Genomic DNA, 20,058 nt, shown 5'->3' with positions numbered 1-20,058 from the left:
AAAAATTGCAGGCAACTGCAAAAAGAAATAAAAAAAAATAAAGGGCGGTGGCCATTTAATTAATAACAAACATGTAGTGGTTCATTTTTTTTTTAATAGAAAAATAATGTTTTTGATGTTATTAGGGGAAAAAAGTTTAAAAAATTATTTAATTATTCAATAATTTTTATAATTAAAATATATTAAATTTAATTTAAACTTAATCAAAATTTAGATTAATAAATTATAATTAATAATATTTGAATTATATATAAATACACTTTAGTACCTGGTGATTTGCATATTTTATTAATAAAGCCAAAGTTTTTTTTATTTAAGGGCTTATATATTATTATATTGGTAATACTTAAGGATAAAATTACTAAATAGAGTTGACATTTAATGATGTGGTTAGTCTCTATGCGCTATTAAGTTAGTGTGGCAAGTAGGCTCTACCTATTTAGCTATCTAATCATGTCATTTATATAATACGAAAAAAGAATTAAAAAAAATATATGCTAATATTTATTTTCTATTATAAGAAAATTAACAGGTAGACTGATATATACATCAAAATAAGTGAGTCTCATTTGTCACGCTAGTTTAAGAGTATAAAGAAATTTACCACGTTAGTATATATTAATATCATTTAATAATTTTATTCTTAAGTATTAATGACGTAATAATACAGATTTTTAAATTAAAAAAAAAATAAATCCTATTAATAAAATAAATAAATTACAATATACTAAAGTGTATTTGTTTCTTAAAATTGTATGAATTTGAGCTGAAGTACTAATGATAAAAAAGAATTTATCAAGGATACCGAGATTCTTGGCGTAGGGAATTATTTGGAGTCTTTGTGAGAGGCACGTAAGGCCCAAAGTGCATGCATTGGCTGTAGTTAGGAACCCAAAGTAAAGCATCAAATTCAAGAAAATTTTACGATATATATATATTTTTTTTGTGGGTTTGGTAGGTTACAAGAACTTGAACAAGGTTTCCTCCTTAATTAATAAAAATAATAATGTTCCTTGCGTCCTCAATTCAAGTACTCTTCTACTACTACTTCTCCGCTTGCTTGTCTTCAAATGCACCGTCTACAACTTGTTAATTAAAACATATACATATGTTTTAGTTTGTCATTAGCTTCAATGATTAGGTATAAGTATATGCTTCAATCAATCAAAGACTCCCACAAGTCAATAATGAAAACATGAATAGTTAGTATACACTAAGAATATTCAACAATAATTTTTAAGATAACGTGTAGTATTTTAACTAAAATTAAAATATTATCTCTCTTATTTATATTAATCGGTGATATAGTAAAAAATTTTTTTAATTTTGACATGTAAAATTTATTTTTTTTATTAAATTTAATACGATATGTAAAATTTAATTTGATATATTAATTTATTTTAGTTATATAAATTTCTTCAAAACCTTTATAGATTTTGAGACCTCTTCAAGACATTTTAAAAGTTGAAGAAGTAGTGGTGAAAGACTAAGAAAGAAATTTTAGGGCAAAAGAGAGGAGACCCATAAAAATTTTCAAAGCCACAATGATGATAGAGCATTCATTTCCTTTTTCATAAATCCCATTAACAACAGACAAGTTTGGCTATGGCTTGGAGCGAGAGTCAATGCTTTATAGGATCTTAAGTAAATCCCACTTAATAGTGCTTAATAGTTAATATGATGACAAAATGGACAACCCAGTTGTTTCCAATAATCCAGGATTAATCTTTCACAATCACATCAACTATTAAAATAAAATAAAAGTGTTGGAATTAACTTATTAAAATTAATTTATAATTGTTTAAAATTTTTAGAAATTACATGTTCGGTTAAAATATTTTTGAGTGGTTGATAATTATTAAATATGTGATATTTCAAAAAATGATTGATTATATTTCATATAATCATTAAATTTTACTTAGTATTTTATTTTTTTTTATAAAACATATGTCTATGTTAATAATTTAAATTATTAACGTAAAAGAGGCAAAGACAGAAGCCAATGTAGTTTAGTCTTTTTCAGATCAAAATCTGGTGCCGGAGGCCCAAGGCTTCATGTAAATAGCTCAAACCTCTTTCTTAGGCCCAATAGTGGTAACCACCCAGTGCCCATCGCTAACATAACGTAACAATCTCTCTATAAATCAAGTGCAAGGCCATGTACCTTCCATACTTGGGGGATGGTTCTTGGCCCATCTCCACTACCATTAATGAAACCAAGTGGATGGTCTGCTGATCTGATATGGGTTGCTGTCTGTGGTTCCAGCATGAAGCTATTTGGGATCAAATTTAAATCTCATTAATTGTAACATTTCTCTTTATTATAGCTAGATGATTATCCCTGATTATAAAGCTCAATGCATAGACCAACTCACAAATAATGTGATTATTTCTTGTTATGAAGTTGGATGCGGAATTGACCTCCCAAGGATTGTCAATCTAATGGGTTAGAATCAACAGGCCCTGAATAAGATCCTAAATTTGGTTTTCACACGATTCAGAATTGGGGGTTTTCATTTCAATTCAATCCAAAGGATTAATTTTTTTTTTTTAAGATAAAATTCACTTTGTTGATAATTATTAGTAATTCTAATCTAACGATAAAAATAATCATCAAGGTCCCTTTCGTCTATGAATCTGTCTGGGCGGCTGGGCCTCCTTTTCTTATGGACATTCTCATATTCATAAATGCGGGCCTAAAGTTGATTCTCTCATTACGTATTTAAAGGTTGGTCAGTCCACTAATTAAGTTTAATGATTTTTTTTAAAATAATTTTCAGAAATTAGATTGTGCTTTTTGAAATTCAATTTGTCAATTGTAATTTATTTAAAAAAAAAATGAGTTATTTTATCAATTATAAATTCTTATTTTTTTCATTTTAATTTCAATAAATTGTAATTTGAGATGGATGAGTGATATATCCTGATATTGCAAGCAATTATATTATTGTTGGTTAAGAATTCTTACTTGCAATAATTTAGTTGGCTTGATTAAGATGACAACAAATAAAGTATTTTTGGGCACACTTCTTTTAAATCGAGGGACATATTTGTCTTTTTCTTTTTGGATTAAAAGGTAAGCCAATTAGGTTGCCCATTGTCATGCAAGGGCATCTTTACAATATGGCCTTGGGATGAAATTCCTCATTTCTTAGTTTCTTTAGTTAAAGATAATGTATTAGCACAATATTTTTTTTTTTTTTCACTTAATATTGTTGTAGTCATAAATTGAGTGTATGAAATAGGTTCATTAGCAAAATTTTAAGGTGTGCTATCTTTATTAAAAATATGCACCCATAAAAGTTCATTTAATATACTCTATTAGCATAGGGAATTACAATTTTAATGATAAATACACCATACTAATATAGGAAAATGTACATTTATCATTAAAATTGTAAACTAGTAGGGTGTATTAATAGGGATGGCAACAAGTTGAGTGTTTTTAAATACTTAATCCGACTGAATACTAATAGAATAAATTTAGACAGTATAACGAGTTTAAATTTAAAATTTAATACCATTATAGGCTCAGGTTGAGTTCGGGTTTTATATTTAAGTATCCATTACAGAATCCACTTATATGAATATTTAATTAAATATAAAATATATATTTTTATAATAATTTTTATAATTTTTTATTTATTTTAAGTTTTATAAAATAAAATTATAATATTTTATGAAATTATTAAATTTTTAAAATATTTATTAATAAAAATAAGTTTTATATAAATTTTTAATTAAAATATATAAAATTAAATGAATTTAAGTATTTTTTAATAATAATTTAGTTAGTGATAAATTTAAATAATTAAAAATAAATTTTAATAAGATTTAAAATAAATTTAAATTTTATAAATATTAATGGAGTTCAGATTTTACTAAAGTAATTTTTTTTTGATGTCTTACTAATTACAATTCTTATATATTAAATAAATAAATATAAAGGATACATTAAATAAATCTTAAAAAGTGTATATTTACTCATTATATTTAAATATGAATATATTTTTTTATAAATAATTAATTAAATACTAAATATATATATATTTATATATATATATTAATTTTACATTAAAATAAATAAAATTTTAATATTTCATATAATTACTAAATTTTAAAAGATAAATTATTAATAAAAAATAATTTATATAAATTATCAAGTAAAATATATAAAATTAAATTGAAATTAAATACTCAAATTATTGTCAATTACCATTTCCTAGGTTTGACTCCGAGGTTATGGATGTAGATGGGAAACGTACCAATCCAGTGTTTCTGGGTCCCACGTTTCATGTGGTGGTACCCACCACGAATCATAAGAGGATTGGATACAGCTGTCAATTACTGGTTTGTTACCTAGAATGCCTAAACCAATAACCACCTTCCACGTCTCCAGCCTAACCGAGTAACATGCTCGATTTCAAGACAAAGACAAAGAGAGTCGGAGGGCTAATACTAAAAAATAGTATTTTTTTTATAAAAAAATAATTCTTTTTTATAATATAAAAAATAAATTTTATATAATTATTAAAAATAATATGCACACCAAATAGATTTAATAATTTCTCGAGCTGGAGCGTCTGCATCTTTTCACGTAAAAGGAAAAGGTATGACTGAGTTTCAATCCATATGGGCTGTCTTTATTGCCGTTCGTAATCCAATAACCATCTAATTTTCTATCTTTTCCTTATATTAAAAATATTACCTTTTAATTTTTCATGCACCATTCGATCTTTCCAGAGCAGACACAAGTTACGTGTCTCTACAGTAAATGAACACGTGTCAATATTTGGCATCACTCCCCCATTGCCTAGTTGTATCGGCACCGGTGACTGGTAGATGGGCTTAAACCGAATTTTACAAATTCAAAATAAATTCCTTAAAAATCGCTTTTTACACCCTGTCCACCAATCGCCTTCTAAAATATTTTTTTTTGTCCCCAAAAATTTCACCGGAAACCGGGTACTGAAGGTTCCCGAGGACCACACTTTCGTTATAAGTCGAGGAATGGAGACCAGTATTTACACGGAGCAGTCTCTAGTGTCTAGTGAGCTCTACAGAGTGATCATCGTTTGGTTTTCCACCGTTTGATCTTCATCGTACGCGAGGAAGATGCCGATCAGAAACATCGCCGTAGGCCATCCCCAGGAGGCAACTCAACCAGACGCCTTGAAGGCGGCTCTGGCTGAGTTCATCTCTACTCTTATTTTCGTCTTCGCCGGCGAAGGTTCCGGTATGGCCTTTAGCAAGCTCACAAACAACGGTGCAACCACACCTGCTGGTCTCGTTGCTGCATCCATCGCGCACGCTTTTGCACTTTTTGTCGCTGTTTCCGTTGGCGCCAACATTTCCGGTGGTCATGTCAACCCTGCTGTTACATTCGGCGCTTTCGTCGGCGGCAACATCACTCTTCTTCGTGGAATCCTCTACTGGATCGCTCAGCTCCTCGGCTCCACAGTCGCTTGCTTGCTTCTCAAGTTCAGTACCGGTGGCCTGGTAAATAAGTAACGCTATAAAATAATTCATAATTAATTCCATTCGTTACAGTTCAGTTATAACTGAGTGTGAATTTTGATATGGTGCTACGCAGACCACGGCTGGTTTCGCACTCTCTTCCGGGGTTGGTGTATGGAACGCGTTCGTTTTCGAGATCGTGATGACCTTTGGGCTAGTGTACACAGTATACGCCACAGCCATTGATCCAAAGAAGGGTAATTTGGGAATTATTGCACCCATCGCAATTGGTTTCATTGTAGGAGCAAATATTTTGGCGGGAGGGGCATTCGACGGAGCATCGATGAACCCAGCGGTGTCGTTTGGACCAGCCTTGGTGAGCTGGAGCTGGGACAACCACTGGGTGTACTGGGCTGGGCCACTCATCGGTGGTGGACTTGCTGGGGTCGTTTATGAGTTGTTGTTCATCGGACACAACACCCACGAGCAACTTCCCTCCACTGACTACTAAACCAGCCGCGGTGGTGGTGGTGGTGCAAGGATGATGGGGGTGACTCGGCTTTCTTTCTTTGGTATTTTTTTTTTTATCTTTCGAGGGTAATTATTTATCATGTGTTTAATCTGTGATCGTTGATCTTTTCTCCATCACTATCATCCAAGGGTGTGTGATTTGTGTGTTCTGCTCCTGTTGTGTTATTCCTTTTTTAACTAGTCATCTTAACCTTTTTTTTTTTCTCTGAGCAGTTCCCAATTTCACGTCTTTTTTACCTTTAATTCATTTAATTAAAAATAAAAAAAAAATCAAATTTTATAATAACACTCATATGGTATATACCCGCGTCGCAAGAACTATTCTTGCATGAGATGAGGCGCAAGCATTTGCATTACTGTATGGTGCAGTGTGAAAAGACGACCCAACTTAACGTTTTGCTAATTGGAGGACAAGAGGGAAGCTGATTTTCTTGCCTTCACTGACCACTGCTGCGCCTTTGCACCTGGGAGATTCCTTCCCTTACCCGCCAACCATGATTCATTATACAAAAGAAGGAGCAGAGCACGTGAAGCTTTGATCAGTTTTTGTTGGTCCCTCCATTTCTCGTTGTCGTGTCCTGTCCAATAATTCACTCCCTTTGAGGTTATAGCTGCTCACGGGCCGGTTTTTGGTGGAAACCACCGGCTCACTTCACAGTCTAGTTTAATCTTTGTTCAAAAATAATCTTATTCAAAATGATTTCGATTTAATATTATTGATAAATTAGATAATTTAATTTTTAATGTAAAAAATTAAAAAGATTTAAACATAACGGCCTCTAGATCCGGTTTAGAGCCGATTAAAAGCTTAGAATTGTTGATCTGAGTCAGTTTTGAGTTTAATCTGAACCGAACTTAATCCGGTTCAAAAATCGAGCCATTCCTTCTCTACTTTCACTCGGCTTAAAACTCTAATAATTGCGGATAAAGAATTGCCATGGCCATGATTGTGCAGCATGCGCTAATGGATAATGCCCAATATTATTATTATTCTTAATGCAAATTTTCACGAGTGATAAGACCTTAATTTCTGCGGGGGGAATTTGGTATCAAGGAGCATGATTCTTTTGATACCCCAATATGTTAACCAATGAAAATATGCGACGTGGAAATAATCAGTCCACGGGTTGGAGTTGCAGGCTGGAGTCATTGTCAAGGCTTTAGAGGAGAATCAGCGAAGTGGATTTGAGGGCCCAGCTAATACGCCAACGTTTGGGTTGGCGTTTCCAAATAAATGTCTTTTAGGGATCACTGTCGACAACGATTTGGGCGGTGGCCTTCTTACGTACGAATAATTATATAATTAATTAATTACTATATATATATAAAATTAAAATAATAGTATTTATTTTAAGTACAAAAAATCCCATTAAAAAAATTTAAAATTGCAACGCATACCTGTAAACAGATTACTTCCAAAGATATTTGACGTCTCATTAATAGCTATGATTAAAACTCTGACAAAAAGCCAAGGTGGGGGTTGTGATCGTGGTTAAACTACTTTTGGTCTATGTAAATTATATTATTATGATTTTGTATTTTTTGGGGGCATAAGTAGTATTTTGATAATAAAAAATCTAAATTTTTAATTTTTTTTTGCAATTATGATAAAAATTAATATTGGGTCAATTATCAGAATTTAAAAGATCAATGATCAAAATTTATCGATGATACAAATTAGTTTACAATTGGTATAAAAAATTACTATAATTAAAAAAAGTCTCAAATATTTAAATTTTTTTTACCATTAAATTTGATGACACGGGTGCATCATGATAATTATGATTATGAATACATTGCATATCATATTTATAATTTTTTTTTGATAAAATATATTTCAATACTTTGCACTTTGATGTCATTAGTAGTGAGGGTGTGTATTTTGTCTTTGTTGTAATTTGGGACATTAAATTTGATTCTATTTGTATCGTAAGAATAAATTATTAACTGTATTAAATGATGTTAATGTGGCATACTGATATATTACCTATGTATGCCGTCACGTTGTTGTATGGTGTGATGGTAATGTGGCATGCCACGTCAGTGCCACATTATTAATTTTTATTTTATTATTTATTTTGTTACATAGTATATGTCTTATATTATAAAAAAAAAAAGTTTAAACCCTAAATGCTAAATGCGTAAAAAGTTTTAAAAGTATATAAAAAAATAAGTAGACTCTCTCTCTCTCTATCTCTCTCTATGAGATATGGAAAGTAGGTAGCAATAGATAAAAAGAGAGGCATAAAGACTTTTAGAAACTTTTACACTTTTAACATGTAGGGCTTGAATTTTTTTTTTTTTTTTTACAATTTATGACATTTACCTTTATATTTTTGCACTTAGATAATAAAATGAATGTTGGCATAAAAATTGATGATGTGATGTACTAATGTAGCACCTATGTATAATGTCAACGCCATATCATACATGGTGCCACGTCAGCGCCATTTAATACTGTTAGCAATTTATTCTTTTGGTGCAAATAGAGTCAAATTTCTTGTCCTTATTCATAACAAAACAAAGTATATAATCACAAATGCTAAAAAACCAAAATACTAAAATATATTTTGCCTTTTTTTTTTCTGTTTGAAAGATAATTATAATATTGTGAAGTTCTTTATAGTGTTGTAAAGGTTATTTAACTTTATATATAGAGTTTTTCTTATTAATTATCTTTAATGCGTAATCAATACAATTTCATTTTCAAATATTTCATATTTTTTCATAGACAAAGAAAGATATTTTATAATCCATAATAAAGTATAAAAGTGTAGTGCAAATTAAATAAACGAAATTAAAAATAATAGGCAATTAAAAAAGTTAAACCTTTTCAACTTTTGTAATTTTATATAATATTTTCAATATTAGTAAAAATCAATCAAAATTTTAAAATGCACAAAAATTTTATTTAAAATTAAATTTAAATTTGAAATTGGAAGAGTGTGTCTATCCTATGTCCCACTCTAACTAGCATTTTTTAGAAAAATTATATAATGAATCGGTTATTTCAGTAGACAATTCTATATAAAATAGTAAACTAATTATGAAATAATAATTAAGTTATAATGAGTCTCATAAAATTTAATTTTATACATGTGTTAAAAATAATTTTTTAAAAATAATAATTATATTTTTATATTTAATTATCATTAGATAAATGGTTTATCATTTCATATCAAAAGTTAATATAGAATCACGATTGTACTATATAATATATTTATTTTTTTATTATAAATTGATAAGTTTCACTCGACACATAGATAATAATAAAAAAAAATATTTTAATCACAGTTAATTACTCAATCAAAAGGAATTATAAAAATCACAAACCCTAATTATAAACTAATTTTCCAGTTCCCCGCACCAGTTTTTCACAAAAGTAAGCTTTTCCTCAGCGTTTGAATTTCGAGGCCTGAACTCAAACTCATAGTCATAGACTCTTGGTATCTGGATGCCCTCTGGGCTTTTCACCAAAATTAATGAAATGTTCTGCTGTGGGTAGTAGGCTGCGTTACAAGTGGATCGAATTTGAGAATCTTGTTGGGCTAATTAAGATGGTCACTCGCCTCCCTATTCACCATCCAATGGTCCAGGCCAGCAGTGAGCACTCCATCTCCAAGGAGCAACGAGATCCCAAACTCGATGTCGTGGTTGAATTTTTTTTTTTTTTTTTAATAGAGAACTGAGAAAATAAAAACTCAAATACCATAAAAATAAGATAAGTTAAAAATACAAATTCTTCTAACTTTTTCTTAAAAGCTAATAACTTTTTTTTTTTTAAATTTCAGTCATTAATTTGATTCATATGTAATTCTTTTTAATTCGATACTTAAATTTTGTTCTAAATTTTTATCCAGAGGTGCGGCTCAAAATTTTAGATTGATTAATAAAAATTAGTTAATTTAAATTTATAAATATTTAAAATTTTAAATAATTATGTATTTAATTAAAGTATTATAAGTGATTGATAAATAATTAATGGGTTTAATAAAAAATATCTTATAAATATATTTATTATTAAAATAATTAAAATAATATTAAATAAAATTTATAATAAAATTTGAAAAATTAAATAAAAATAATATAAAAAATAATTAATGAAAATTAACTTAAAAGTATATGACTTATAAGTTAAATGCCCAATTTATTTTATTTTATTTTATAAATTTAATTTATAAATTCAAAAATTATTATAAATAAACAACTTCAAAATTAAATTTAAATTTAATTAAAATTGATGGGTTAATTTTTAACTTTAAATTTAATTAAATTGAAATGAAATTACAATTTGAGAGCAAAAATGCCGATTTTAATCAATAATTTCGATCTGATTCAACCTGATGTCCACGTCTATACTGAAGTGATCACTCCACTTTCCTCCTTACTCATACTTTGAAGCTGATGCTTTTGTTTGTTCTTTTGGATCATTCCAATCTACTAATATTCAATCTCTCTCTATATTTTTTTTCAGTGAAGAAAGATAAAAATAGTCGAGAAAGTGATATGTGGAAGGTCGTCGTCACATTCTCTTATCTTAGACGTGATAAAGAAGCAACCTCGTCGGATAACGCTGACCATTCATTCAATAGCAGCCAGGTGGACAACGACGGAATTTCCTGTTCCGGGGACCAACTCCTCGTCAGCTAATCCTACGAATCTATCCACTTTTTTCTAACCAATGAGCAAAATTACAATGCAATTTGGATTACAAATCGTTGTTTCCATTGTCACTTTCCTTCAAAGAACACTTCTTTTACTTGTACGCCCACCAACCAGGAATTGGTTTCTCAGTTTCCTATAAAAGCCCCGCATTTGCTCTTCTGCTTTCAAAGTTCAGACACTAACCTCAGCTTTTACGATACCTAAAACCCAACAAACAAGTTTTTATTTTTTTAATATTTCTCGGAATTTGGTTTCTTGGCCGGAGCTTAAGCAACCTTAATTTCCTGGTACGTAAAGTGCAGTTCCATTTTCATGCTGTGCCTCCCGCTTCTTTCACGCCATCTTTTCCACCCTGGAAATTTTGCCATTCAGACGACGTCGTTTTGCTTAGCAGAGTAAAAATATCTTCTTTCCTCTCTCTAATCATTTTCTTAAGTGAGAAAATCCATTTTTCCCTGAGCAATAATTGAGGTATGGGCGGCGGACGCTGTCGGTGTCGTGTCGCCTCGTCATCATCATCTATAGGAAAATGGGGTTGACCTGACCTCTGGGTTTGCTGGTGGTTTCTTAGTGGTTAATGAAGATAAAAGAGAGAGAGACAATAGGGGTTAATGTGTAATTGCATTATATTTTTCGTTGGTGGGTTTTCTCCTTGCTTCCTCTGTCCCCATGCCCAGGTCTCCTCCCGCACGCCCCACACAGAATTTCGATTTACCCGATTAATTTGGGTCTGTTTTTTAAATCTTTGTTTTTAGTTTTTTGGGTTGGCTTTTGATTTTGTATCAGATTGGGAGTTGTTTGATTAGTTTGATTTCAGGTAAAAGACTGAAACTTGAGGAATCTAGATAGATTCTGAAGAACCTCAAGATCATGGGCAGTTGTTTCGAGCTAGGGATGTCAAATCCTTGCCATGAAGATGCGTCTAAATTGGATATGGGAATTGGGCATTTCGGGTATGCCTCAATATGTTCACTTTTAATCAATCAATCTTTAGAACTTCTGTATCTGTGCAAGCTTTTGAATTCAAGTATGTCTTTTTTTTTTTTTTTAATTTTTTATTAGTTGCTCGCACTATAGAAGGAGATGTAAGATCAGAGCACCCTGTTGTGATGAGATATTTGATTGCAGGCATTGCCATAACGAATTAAAGGTTTACTCTTTGCTTCTATGATTTACTTATTTTTATAATCATCATTATTTCCTCTTCTGGGTTCAACTTCCTCAGGAATAATTATATTCTGTTGGAAAGATTTTTTTTTTTTAAATTTTCTTATTTTTAATTTCAAAGCTTACAGTCAATGCTCTTTTGAACAGAACTCTATGGAAGCGAATCCCCTTGATCGTCATGACGTCCCTCGCCGCGAATTGAAAAGGGTTAGTCATTAATTTCTCTCCTATTTTAAACTTATTTTTTAGCTTCAAATAATTATGAATTTTGATTATTTGTTTCATATATTCTTTTGTTTTGATAAGAGTCAATTGCAATCAATTTGAAATCCCCAGCTTAAATGGATATGCGTCTAAACCGTCTAAATTGGATGTCAAATCGATTGCAATCAATAGATTCTGTTTGGTTGGTCGAGTTTAGAATTGAATGGTAAAGAACCGAATTGAATTTCCTAATAAATCAAATCAAAATTTCAAATTATGGCTGTTTGGTTCATAATAGTAAAGAACCCCTATGCTTGTTATTTCATCCATCTGTAGTTGTGCTTTTCTAGGGGTCTGAACTTCACAGTAAATTATCTCATAATTGCTTCTTTCTCACCTTCAAAATGATATTTGAATGTTTAGTGTGACGAAAAAGAGTAACATGTTCTATCAAAATATGTAATCATTTCTTCTTTATTTATTTATTTTTTAAACTTTTTTAGAAAAATGATTTTGGATAAGGTTAATCATCTTATCTTTAAGTTTTCTATTGGCATATAATGGATGTTTGAGTTTTTTCCTATCTTTCCTTTTCGTTGCCATCTTTTTTTCCTTTTTTGTTCATTGAATAAGCTATACAAGGAGGGCAGTTCTTCCCCTTCCTATCAAACCCCAGCAATATTTGAACTTGAAAGGTTTTATTGTTGGCTGCCTCCTTCGAGGACTTGCCTGCCCTGTTTTCATTTTGAAATTCTACTGATTTCTTTGTTTGAATTAGTACAAACAATAAAGCACTAATTGTTGGTCCATTATATTACTATGTATTTCAGGTCATATGTTCCTTGTGTGGCACTGAACAAGATGTAAGTCTCTTCCCTCCTCATGAAGTAATGACAATAGCAATATTGCCAGGAAATATTTCATAGGAATGGGGTGGTTTTAATTTTTCTTGATGTATCCTCAGGTTCAACAGCACTGCATCCAGTGCGGGGTTTGCATGGGGAAATACTTTTGCTCCAAATGCAACTTCTTTGATGACGATGTGAGCCTCTGAGCACAGTTTTTATGCTAAGTATTTTCACTTTATTCGTGATCATTTAATGAATGGTTTTGTTCTGCTAGGTTTCTAAGCGGCAGTACCATTGTGATGAATGTGGAATCTGCAGGTCCATATCCTTGAATGAATACTTTCTTTCCTCCTTTGAATTATCTAATGCTGTACGCCTGATAGTGATCTTTGAGTAATTTTTGCTGTATTTGGTATTTTAGAACTGGAGGGGAGGAGAATTTCTTCCACTGTAATAGATGTGGTAAGATTTTTCAATATGCGAAATACTTGAGAAGTTCCTTCTTTTAGTGATCTTCTTTTGGTGTTTTCAATATAGTTTTATTCTGCTATTTTCATTCTAGGATGTTGCTATTCAATCTTATTGAAGGATTCACACAATTGTGTGGAAAGAGCAATGCATCACAATTGCCCTGTTTGCTTTGAGGTAAATTTAAGAATTCAAAGAGCATCAATAAAAGTGGGGTGATGCCAAATCAATTTTACATTTTACTTGCCCTTTTTTGCTGATGCAGTTTCTATTTGATACAACGAAAGACATTACTGTCTTACCTTGTGGACACACGATTCATTTGGAATGTGTTAAAGAGATGGAGCGGCATTTCCAGTAAGTTTCTGGGAACAATAATGGTCATATGCCATTTTGTGCAAACTACTGCTGTAACCTTTTGATACCTGGTATTTATATTGAGCTTGTTTTGACAGGTATGCGTGTCCTGTTTGCTCAAAATCATATTGTGATATGTCTCGTGTGTGGGAAAAACTAGATCAAGAGGTATGCCTATTGTGGTAAAGTTGAATTTTATTTTTAATAAATCATGATGTGCTTGTTCCTGAGGGAACCTTGTCTTTGATTTATTAATAAATTGTGCTGTAAACCGAAATACAGGTTGCTTCAACACCTATGCCTCAAATGTATCAAAATAAGATGGTAAGGAAGAGGATATTCATTTTCTACAAGTTTCACAACAATTATTTTTAATTCTTCAAATAGTCATGTTTCTTCTTGATCATTGGTTAGGTTTGGATTCTTTGCAATGACTGTGGGGAAACATCAGAAGTGATTTTCCATATTGTAGCACAGAAGTGTCTAAGATGCAATTCATACAATACAAGACAGACACGAGGAGGTCCCACATCTTGCACATCAGGGTTTTCAGAGATGGTGAGATGAGTAGCTTCTGATTAACATTTAGTTCTTGAAGGCTCTGTTACAATAAAAAAAAAATGTCATGAAATAAGGAGATTTCACTGTAGTCCATGGAAGAGGAGCTGGAGTTTTATTCTCCAGTCAATCCAAATTATTCATCTGTGTGTTACCTTGAGAATCGTAAGCATTGTAGTTTTTTTTTTTTTAACTGAGTAAGCATTGTAGTTCATTAGATGAGGTTGATCAAGTTTCTAGGGTAACCACTTTTTACCCGAACGTTGGATAGTTGCCTTATCTGAATAGGCAAATATCCTCTGTTCAGATAAGGCTTTGCTGAAATGGGAATGTGGCAAGTGATGATGTGTTTTGTCATATAGAGAAGGATTGATGTGAGGGATAATTTGCTAGGACAGTTGAAAGATACATCAGATATGCTGATAAAGCCTGATATATGGAATCTTCTTTGCAAAAGGTGGAGGGAGAGAGAGAGAGAATTGACGATGGGAAAGGAAACATATATCCATGGATTGGAGTGTACTGGGCCTCTTATCCCTCTTTATGATGTCACTACAGTTATGTAAAGAACTTGAATACATTGTTTCTTGGATAGAATCAAGTTCTTGGAAATTTCAATGAGAAATAAAAAGATGTTTACTTTAAAATGAGGATTATTTTTTACCTCATTGGATTCCATTCTTACATCACATGAAGCCAAAGCAGTAGCATATGTGAGGAGAACCCTGACAAAAGAACAATCTAGTAGTAAAGACTTGGAATATTAACAAGATCTTAGATTTTATGTCTCACTGAGTATAATTCTTATTGCTTTGCTCAATAAATGGAATTTCTTTCTTGCTTTCTTTGAAAAATGTGAAAAAAGGTCTTGAGAGTGTCATATCTGAATTCCTTATACAAAAGCTTATCTTTTGGTATACAACCATGAAAGTATGAAATGCTATTGCTAAGGATGTATGTTATGAAACTGACCAACACCTTGTCATGTTGGATGGTAGTGCCTCTCACTTCTCACACCAAATAGAAGTTTAACCATTAAAGAGTGTCAGGTAATAGATTGAATCCTACAATAATCCAACACAAAGGAAAACGTTGGCCAAATTCTTCACATGTTACCTGTTTGTTTCTGCAGAAAACAAGGATGCTAACTGCTCTCTTATAAAGCTGTTGTCCTTTTAATGTGCTCATGCTTCCTCGTTAGTTTCCATTTGTCCCTTTTGTTTCCCTTTATTAATTTTTTTAAATAACAGATTTTCATAAATTCAATGAAAAGCTAATAAATTGATAATCTACTCTTCCCTTCAAAGATCACAATCTTTTTTATTTGGAATTTTTTTTTATTAATCACTGTGAAAACTATAGACTTCTTCCTGCATTGTACTTGCAACATGGTTCTATCATTAATGCAAACTTAAGACGGCTTCCATTTTAAGAGGTGGAAAAAAAAAAATATTCTTGCTCATAATTAACCCTTTAAGTTTTTTTAATCAGTTGGATGTGTCCTCTGCTTCATAGAGTTTGATCTCTCGTTTGTTGAGTGGTTGAACTGGTCTTGCATTTCTCTCTGCATACTGCAAATTTTGTTGAACATAAAAGGTTAATTAGTGATGCTTTAATTTTGCACGTTTACTAATTATTTCTCTTCTTCTATGGCATAATTTTTAAACATAAAAAAATAAAAATGCAAATTCATTAGCTCTGATCACTTACATCATGAACGGCTTCTCTGAGTGCTTTAACTTGGTCTTCTGAAACAGTCCTTATCTGGTTGAAGTTCAAATTGGAGTTAATAATTATTAAGGATTTTCATTTTTAAGCTAGGAAAACAGAGTAAATTAGACTAATTATGGTGGGTTTTGCTTACCTTCTTGTTTATGGTCCAAATAACTCTTTCAGTGCAAGGAGGAACAGTTAAGGAACCCAAATATCTGTAATATCTCTTGTCACCCATTTTGATCTCTCTGGGATCTACCATTCCCATGTTTCTCTCTTGCTTTTGGTCATTCATGGACTTTATATCACTTAGCAACTAAAAGAGGATAACATAAGAAGATTAGAAAATAAATGTGTTTTCAGTAGTAGAATTTAAAGGTTTGAATCTTCATAATCTATTTTTTCTTTAAAAAAGAAAAAAGAAAATTCAAAGAATCTTCATTTATATGTGGGAATCAAGAGCTGAGATTTTCACCTTGGAGAGGAAAGCATCGGGTGGACCAATCTTGTAGAGGATGCCAATCACAGTAATATTATATTTCACATTTGGGTCTGTGTTTACGTGAACCATGTGCAACTCCATGTTATACCTAACCATTTAATTAATATAAAAGAAAATGACAAGTTCGATGAGCTCGTAAAGACTAATTAAAGACTGTTTCTGAACTGTTATCATAATTATTTATTGAGAGACATACCTCCTGCCATTAATGGTGTGCTCAGAAGGAGAGTGCCAATGGCATTGTTGCAGAAAGTATTCGTTCCCATTTATCTGTATTGATCCTGCGTTGTATCCCTTCCATTCAAGCTGCATACACTCAGATAGGTAGTTTTAGTCAAATTCATTGATTGGTTTTAATTCAATCGTACTGTAGTCTTTTACATACCGAAATATCATGGCCTCGGTTCTTGACAACAGAATTACAAGGCTTGTAATTCCTCTTGAAATCTCCAGATTTTCTGATCACTTCAACTCTGTTATTAGACATATCTATAGGAGATTGTAAATCTCCTGTCCTGCAAGAAGCCCATTCTTTCTTAAGCTCTCCCCAGTGTTCTGGTCCTTTCTTACTCCCTCTAATGTAATCGAACTCCCTCTCATCCCCTACCTCTGCATCATATAATTAATCTCTATATAATTAAAATAAAATTAAGCATAAAATAACAAAAAGTAAGTGACGTTTTCGATCTTACCAACTTCACGATGAGCTTCAAGTGATGATGATGGAAGTGAAAAAAGGAGGGGGATAATGATTAGAGCAGCGGTGAAGAACATGTATGCTTCCTGTTGCTTCATGTCTTGATCAAAACCAAAAGATTTCTAGATGGAGACGTTGTAGTCTGATGTCTATATATAATTATAACCTTAGGCGTCTATGCAGAGAAGAAGATGAGCTGCCTAGAATCTTCTTTCTCAGTTTTTCTTTTAATATTTCTTGGATTTAACGTTTCCTGTGTGAACGTCCAGAATCAAAGAATAAATAAACAGGAGTGTGGAAACCTAGCTAGCTACTAAGAAATTGAGTGGTTTTTGTTTCCTTTTTGAGTTGTGTATACCTAAAGACGTGGGGGAATGAAAATTTTAAATAGAACACTGTACATACGGCTTAGCAATAAGAATGGAATGTAATTGACCTACACACATACACTTCATATCCAATGTGAGATTTTAAAGATTAGCTTCTAAGTACGTCAAACTCACTCGTACACCTCAATCAGGGTCATGCTGAACTCTCAACTCTTCTTTATTTTTACTTAAACATTTTTCTTTTTTGTCAATTAAAATTGGCAGCTAGTTGTTATCATACTTGAAATGGAGAAAAAAAAAAGTAAACGTTAGAAAGAAAATGGTCTTGGAAAGCATATATATAAATAAGGAAAATTGATTTTGATGAAATGAACTTGTCTTTCATCATTTGTCTCTATTCACACATGATGTCAAACATCAGTCATGGCTCCCACAAGAAATTAAATTTCAAACCCACCTCTATGTTTCATAATTTCTTGCGTGCATTTTGTTCTTTTTCCCCTATATCCATTCCATATAGAAAAGACTTCTTCCTGAAGATGGAGGAGGCTTTTTTTTTTTTTTAATTTTATGTACATAATTTTTTACATTTGAATTGAAAATAGTATTCAAGTAAAATTTTTCTAATGATAATAATTTCAGAATTTAAATTCTCGACTTTTAGATAAAATTTACCTAAAAATCAACTCTATGCCATTGATCTACATATATATAAAAAGTTACCATTGAATTATCAGAATTAATTCTTTTTAAGGATGGAGTCATTTATAACTATAAAAAGGTTCAAATGGGCGTATATGATAGGGGGGATGATGATTATTAAAAACTTCTTTATAGTTGATATCATTCTTTAACATAAAGTAGTAGAAATTAAATTGTGTAATATGGAGAATTGAATATATTTTACTCGCATGAATATATATAATATAATATTTTAAATTGTAATTTAATTAAATTTAATTGTCATATATATGTATATTGGTGAGCAAAACAAATTTGACTTTGATCCTTGAACTTTGAAGCATGTGTATAGACAATAACAATTAAAAATATTAAAAGATGAGGAAACTCTCCACACGGTTTTGAGGAAGCTCGGTTGAAAAGTAATTAATGCTGGTCGTTGTCGCCAAAACATATAGAAATAACAAATGTCATCTTGTGTTTAGCCTGCCGTGGTCCAGAAGCATGTAGCCCGCATACACTATGTTTGAACCATGGTTTGAGACGATTTCATATTGTATGATATGATTAATTTATATATTTAAAAAAATTATTTTTAAAATTTAATAATTTAAAATTATAAAATGATAATTTTTTAACTATTATTTTATTATAACTTTTTAAATTACCATGATTTAACATGATTTAGATTAATTATATATTTACATCAAATTCTACACCAAAATTCTTTCTACACCATGACTGGGAACAGGATTTCATTCTCCACATCTAAGAATTTGTAGAAGTAGACGTGAGACATTTTCTTTTCGTGGCTAAATTTAATTAAAGGGTAAAATGTATGAAAATATAAGAAATGGCACATCAATTATTGAATATAATAAAATAAAAATTAAAATTTATATAAATTATTAGAAAATATGTTTAATCCAAAAATAAATGCCATCGTAATTTGTCACTCATCAGATTTGCAAGCATGCTTTTACCCCTCTCTCTCTATATGTATTTTTTTTTTAAAGTATTTTTATTATTATCATTATAAATATATAGTGATAATGCATGGCAAGAAATTGAGCAAACACGCTTTGCTGGCTAAACATCCACTGAATCCTACCCCTACCTACTTCAGAACCATTATGGACTCCAATTAAGACCAAATTTAAATGGGTAAACAAGAATATCATATGGAAAGTCATTTGTCTTCATTTGAGTACAGGCCAAATGCTGCACTGTAATGCAAAAATCAAGAAAGCTAATTAAGTGTGTATATATTTATATATATTAAAGTATTTTTTTATGTCAATTTTATAATTTACAAAAACAAAATAATTTTTTTAGAGATCTTGTAATTGCTTCTTTCAATAATAATTTTTATAAAAATTAATATTGAGTTTTTTTTTTAAAAGGGCAATAAATCTTATTACTATCCAATATGTGTTGTCATAATTTAAGTTTTATTTATTTATTTATTTAGGAAGCTCAAGTTTGTTAAACAAACTCTTGGGGTGTTGGAATTGGACAAAGACTTCTCAGGTGGCTTGTCCACCGACGAATTAATCAAGCCAAGCATATCATGATTTAAAATCTTTCATTTATTTCTTATTAAGCTATCTTCTGCAACTCCAAACCTAATTTGATGCCACTTCTTTACGATTATGCACATGTAGTTTAAGTGAATTAATTATTCCTTTTTTATTATCAAAGATAATATCTTCACTGAGATTAAGAGAGGCCTAATTACAGATCCACAGACCACAGAGCAAGCCCAAAAACGCTCAAAAGCTTGCATACATAAACTAAGGCCCAGTCCAACAAGCCATCTAAACCCTCTCTTGTTATAAATTTAACTTGTATGAGGCTACGCCATGCATAACTAGGTCTAAA

The 20,058-nt window shown here is 31.1% G+C and overlaps 3 protein-coding genes across 6 annotated transcripts; 2 read left to right on the top strand and 1 right to left on the bottom strand.

Moving 5' to 3' along the window:
* Window positions 1–5,013: 5,013 nt before the first annotated feature.
* Window positions 5,014–6,191, top strand: LOC110669142 (aquaporin TIP1-1). Its single transcript, XM_021830644.2, has 2 exons — window positions 5,014–5,499; window positions 5,594–6,191. The coding sequence occupies exons 1-2, from the start codon at window positions 5,116–5,118 to the stop codon at window positions 5,966–5,968; spliced, it is 759 nt and encodes a 252-aa protein (XP_021686336.2). The 5' UTR covers window positions 5,014–5,115; the 3' UTR covers window positions 5,969–6,191.
* Window positions 6,192–10,776: 4,585 nt separating this feature from the next.
* LOC110669139 (E3 ubiquitin-protein ligase RZFP34) lies at window positions 10,777–14,916 on the top strand. 4 transcript variants are annotated; one of them, XM_021830639.2, is made up of 13 exons: window positions 10,777–11,381; window positions 11,471–11,606; window positions 11,716–11,803; window positions 11,968–12,027; window positions 12,855–12,887; window positions 12,989–13,066; window positions 13,147–13,190; window positions 13,294–13,334; window positions 13,435–13,517; window positions 13,606–13,697; window positions 13,796–13,865; window positions 13,980–14,021; window positions 14,112–14,916. In XM_021830639.2, the coding sequence occupies exons 2-13, from the start codon at window positions 11,524–11,526 to the stop codon at window positions 14,262–14,264; spliced, it is 867 nt and encodes a 288-aa protein (XP_021686331.1). In that variant the 5' UTR covers window positions 10,777–11,381; window positions 11,471–11,523; the 3' UTR covers window positions 14,265–14,916. The 4 variants fall into 4 exon arrangements, with proteins under 4 accessions (XP_021686331.1, XP_021686333.1, XP_021686334.1 ...); XM_021830641.2 differs by having other exon boundaries at window positions 10,795–10,940; XM_021830642.2 differs by having other exon boundaries at window positions 10,947–11,330.
* Window positions 14,917–15,550: 634 nt separating this feature from the next.
* On the bottom strand, window positions 15,551–17,419 carry LOC110669141 (alpha carbonic anhydrase 7). Its single transcript, XM_021830643.2, has 7 exons — window positions 17,163–17,419; window positions 16,856–17,079; window positions 16,667–16,776; window positions 16,444–16,558; window positions 16,120–16,284; window positions 15,966–16,019; window positions 15,551–15,826 (listed from the first exon to the last, which is right to left on the bottom strand). The coding sequence occupies exons 1-7, from the start codon at window positions 17,263–17,265 to the stop codon at window positions 15,743–15,745; spliced, it is 855 nt and encodes a 284-aa protein (XP_021686335.2). The 5' UTR covers window positions 17,266–17,419; the 3' UTR covers window positions 15,551–15,742.
* Between the last annotated feature and the right edge of the window lie 2,639 nt (window positions 17,420–20,058).

The sequence above is a fragment of the Hevea brasiliensis genome, chromosome 3 (assembly GCF_030052815.1).
Source record: "Hevea brasiliensis isolate MT/VB/25A 57/8 chromosome 3, ASM3005281v1, whole genome shotgun sequence".
Lineage (NCBI taxonomy): Eukaryota > Viridiplantae > Streptophyta > Magnoliopsida > Malpighiales > Euphorbiaceae > Hevea > Hevea brasiliensis.
Note: the sequence above shows the minus strand (reverse complement) of the source record. Positions and strands in the feature narration are given on the sequence as shown.

Excerpts from the sequence above, each read along its gene's own strand:
- LOC110669142 (XM_021830644.2), top strand. The coding sequence starts at position 5,116 with ATGCCGATCAGAAACATCGCCGTAGGCCATCCCCAGGAGGCAACTCAA. Across the intron at positions 5,500-5,593 it reads AGTTCAGTACCGGTGGCCTG|ACCACGGCTGGTTTCGCACT; the intron begins GTAAATAAGTAA and ends GGTGCTACGCAG.
- LOC110669139 (XM_021830639.2), top strand. The coding sequence starts at position 11,524 with ATGGGCAGTTGTTTCGAGCTAGGGATGTCAAATCCTTGCCATGAAGAT. Across the intron at positions 12,028-12,854 it reads CTCGCCGCGAATTGAAAAGG|GTCATATGTTCCTTGTGTGG; the intron begins GTTAGTCATTAA and ends TATGTATTTCAG. Across the intron at positions 13,335-13,434 it reads CTTCCACTGTAATAGATGTG|GATGTTGCTATTCAATCTTA; the intron begins GTAAGATTTTTC and ends TTTTCATTCTAG.
- LOC110669141 (XM_021830643.2), bottom strand. The coding sequence starts at position 17,265 with ATGAAGCAACAGGAAGCATACATGTTCTTCACCGCTGCTCTAATCATT. Across the intron at positions 16,777-16,855 it reads ACCGAGGCCATGATATTTCG|CTTGAATGGAAGGGATACAA; the intron begins GTATGTAAAAGA and ends GAGTGTATGCAG. Across the intron at positions 15,827-15,965 it reads TCAGAGAAGCCGTTCATGAT|TATGCAGAGAGAAATGCAAG; the intron begins GTAAGTGATCAG and ends CAAAATTTGCAG.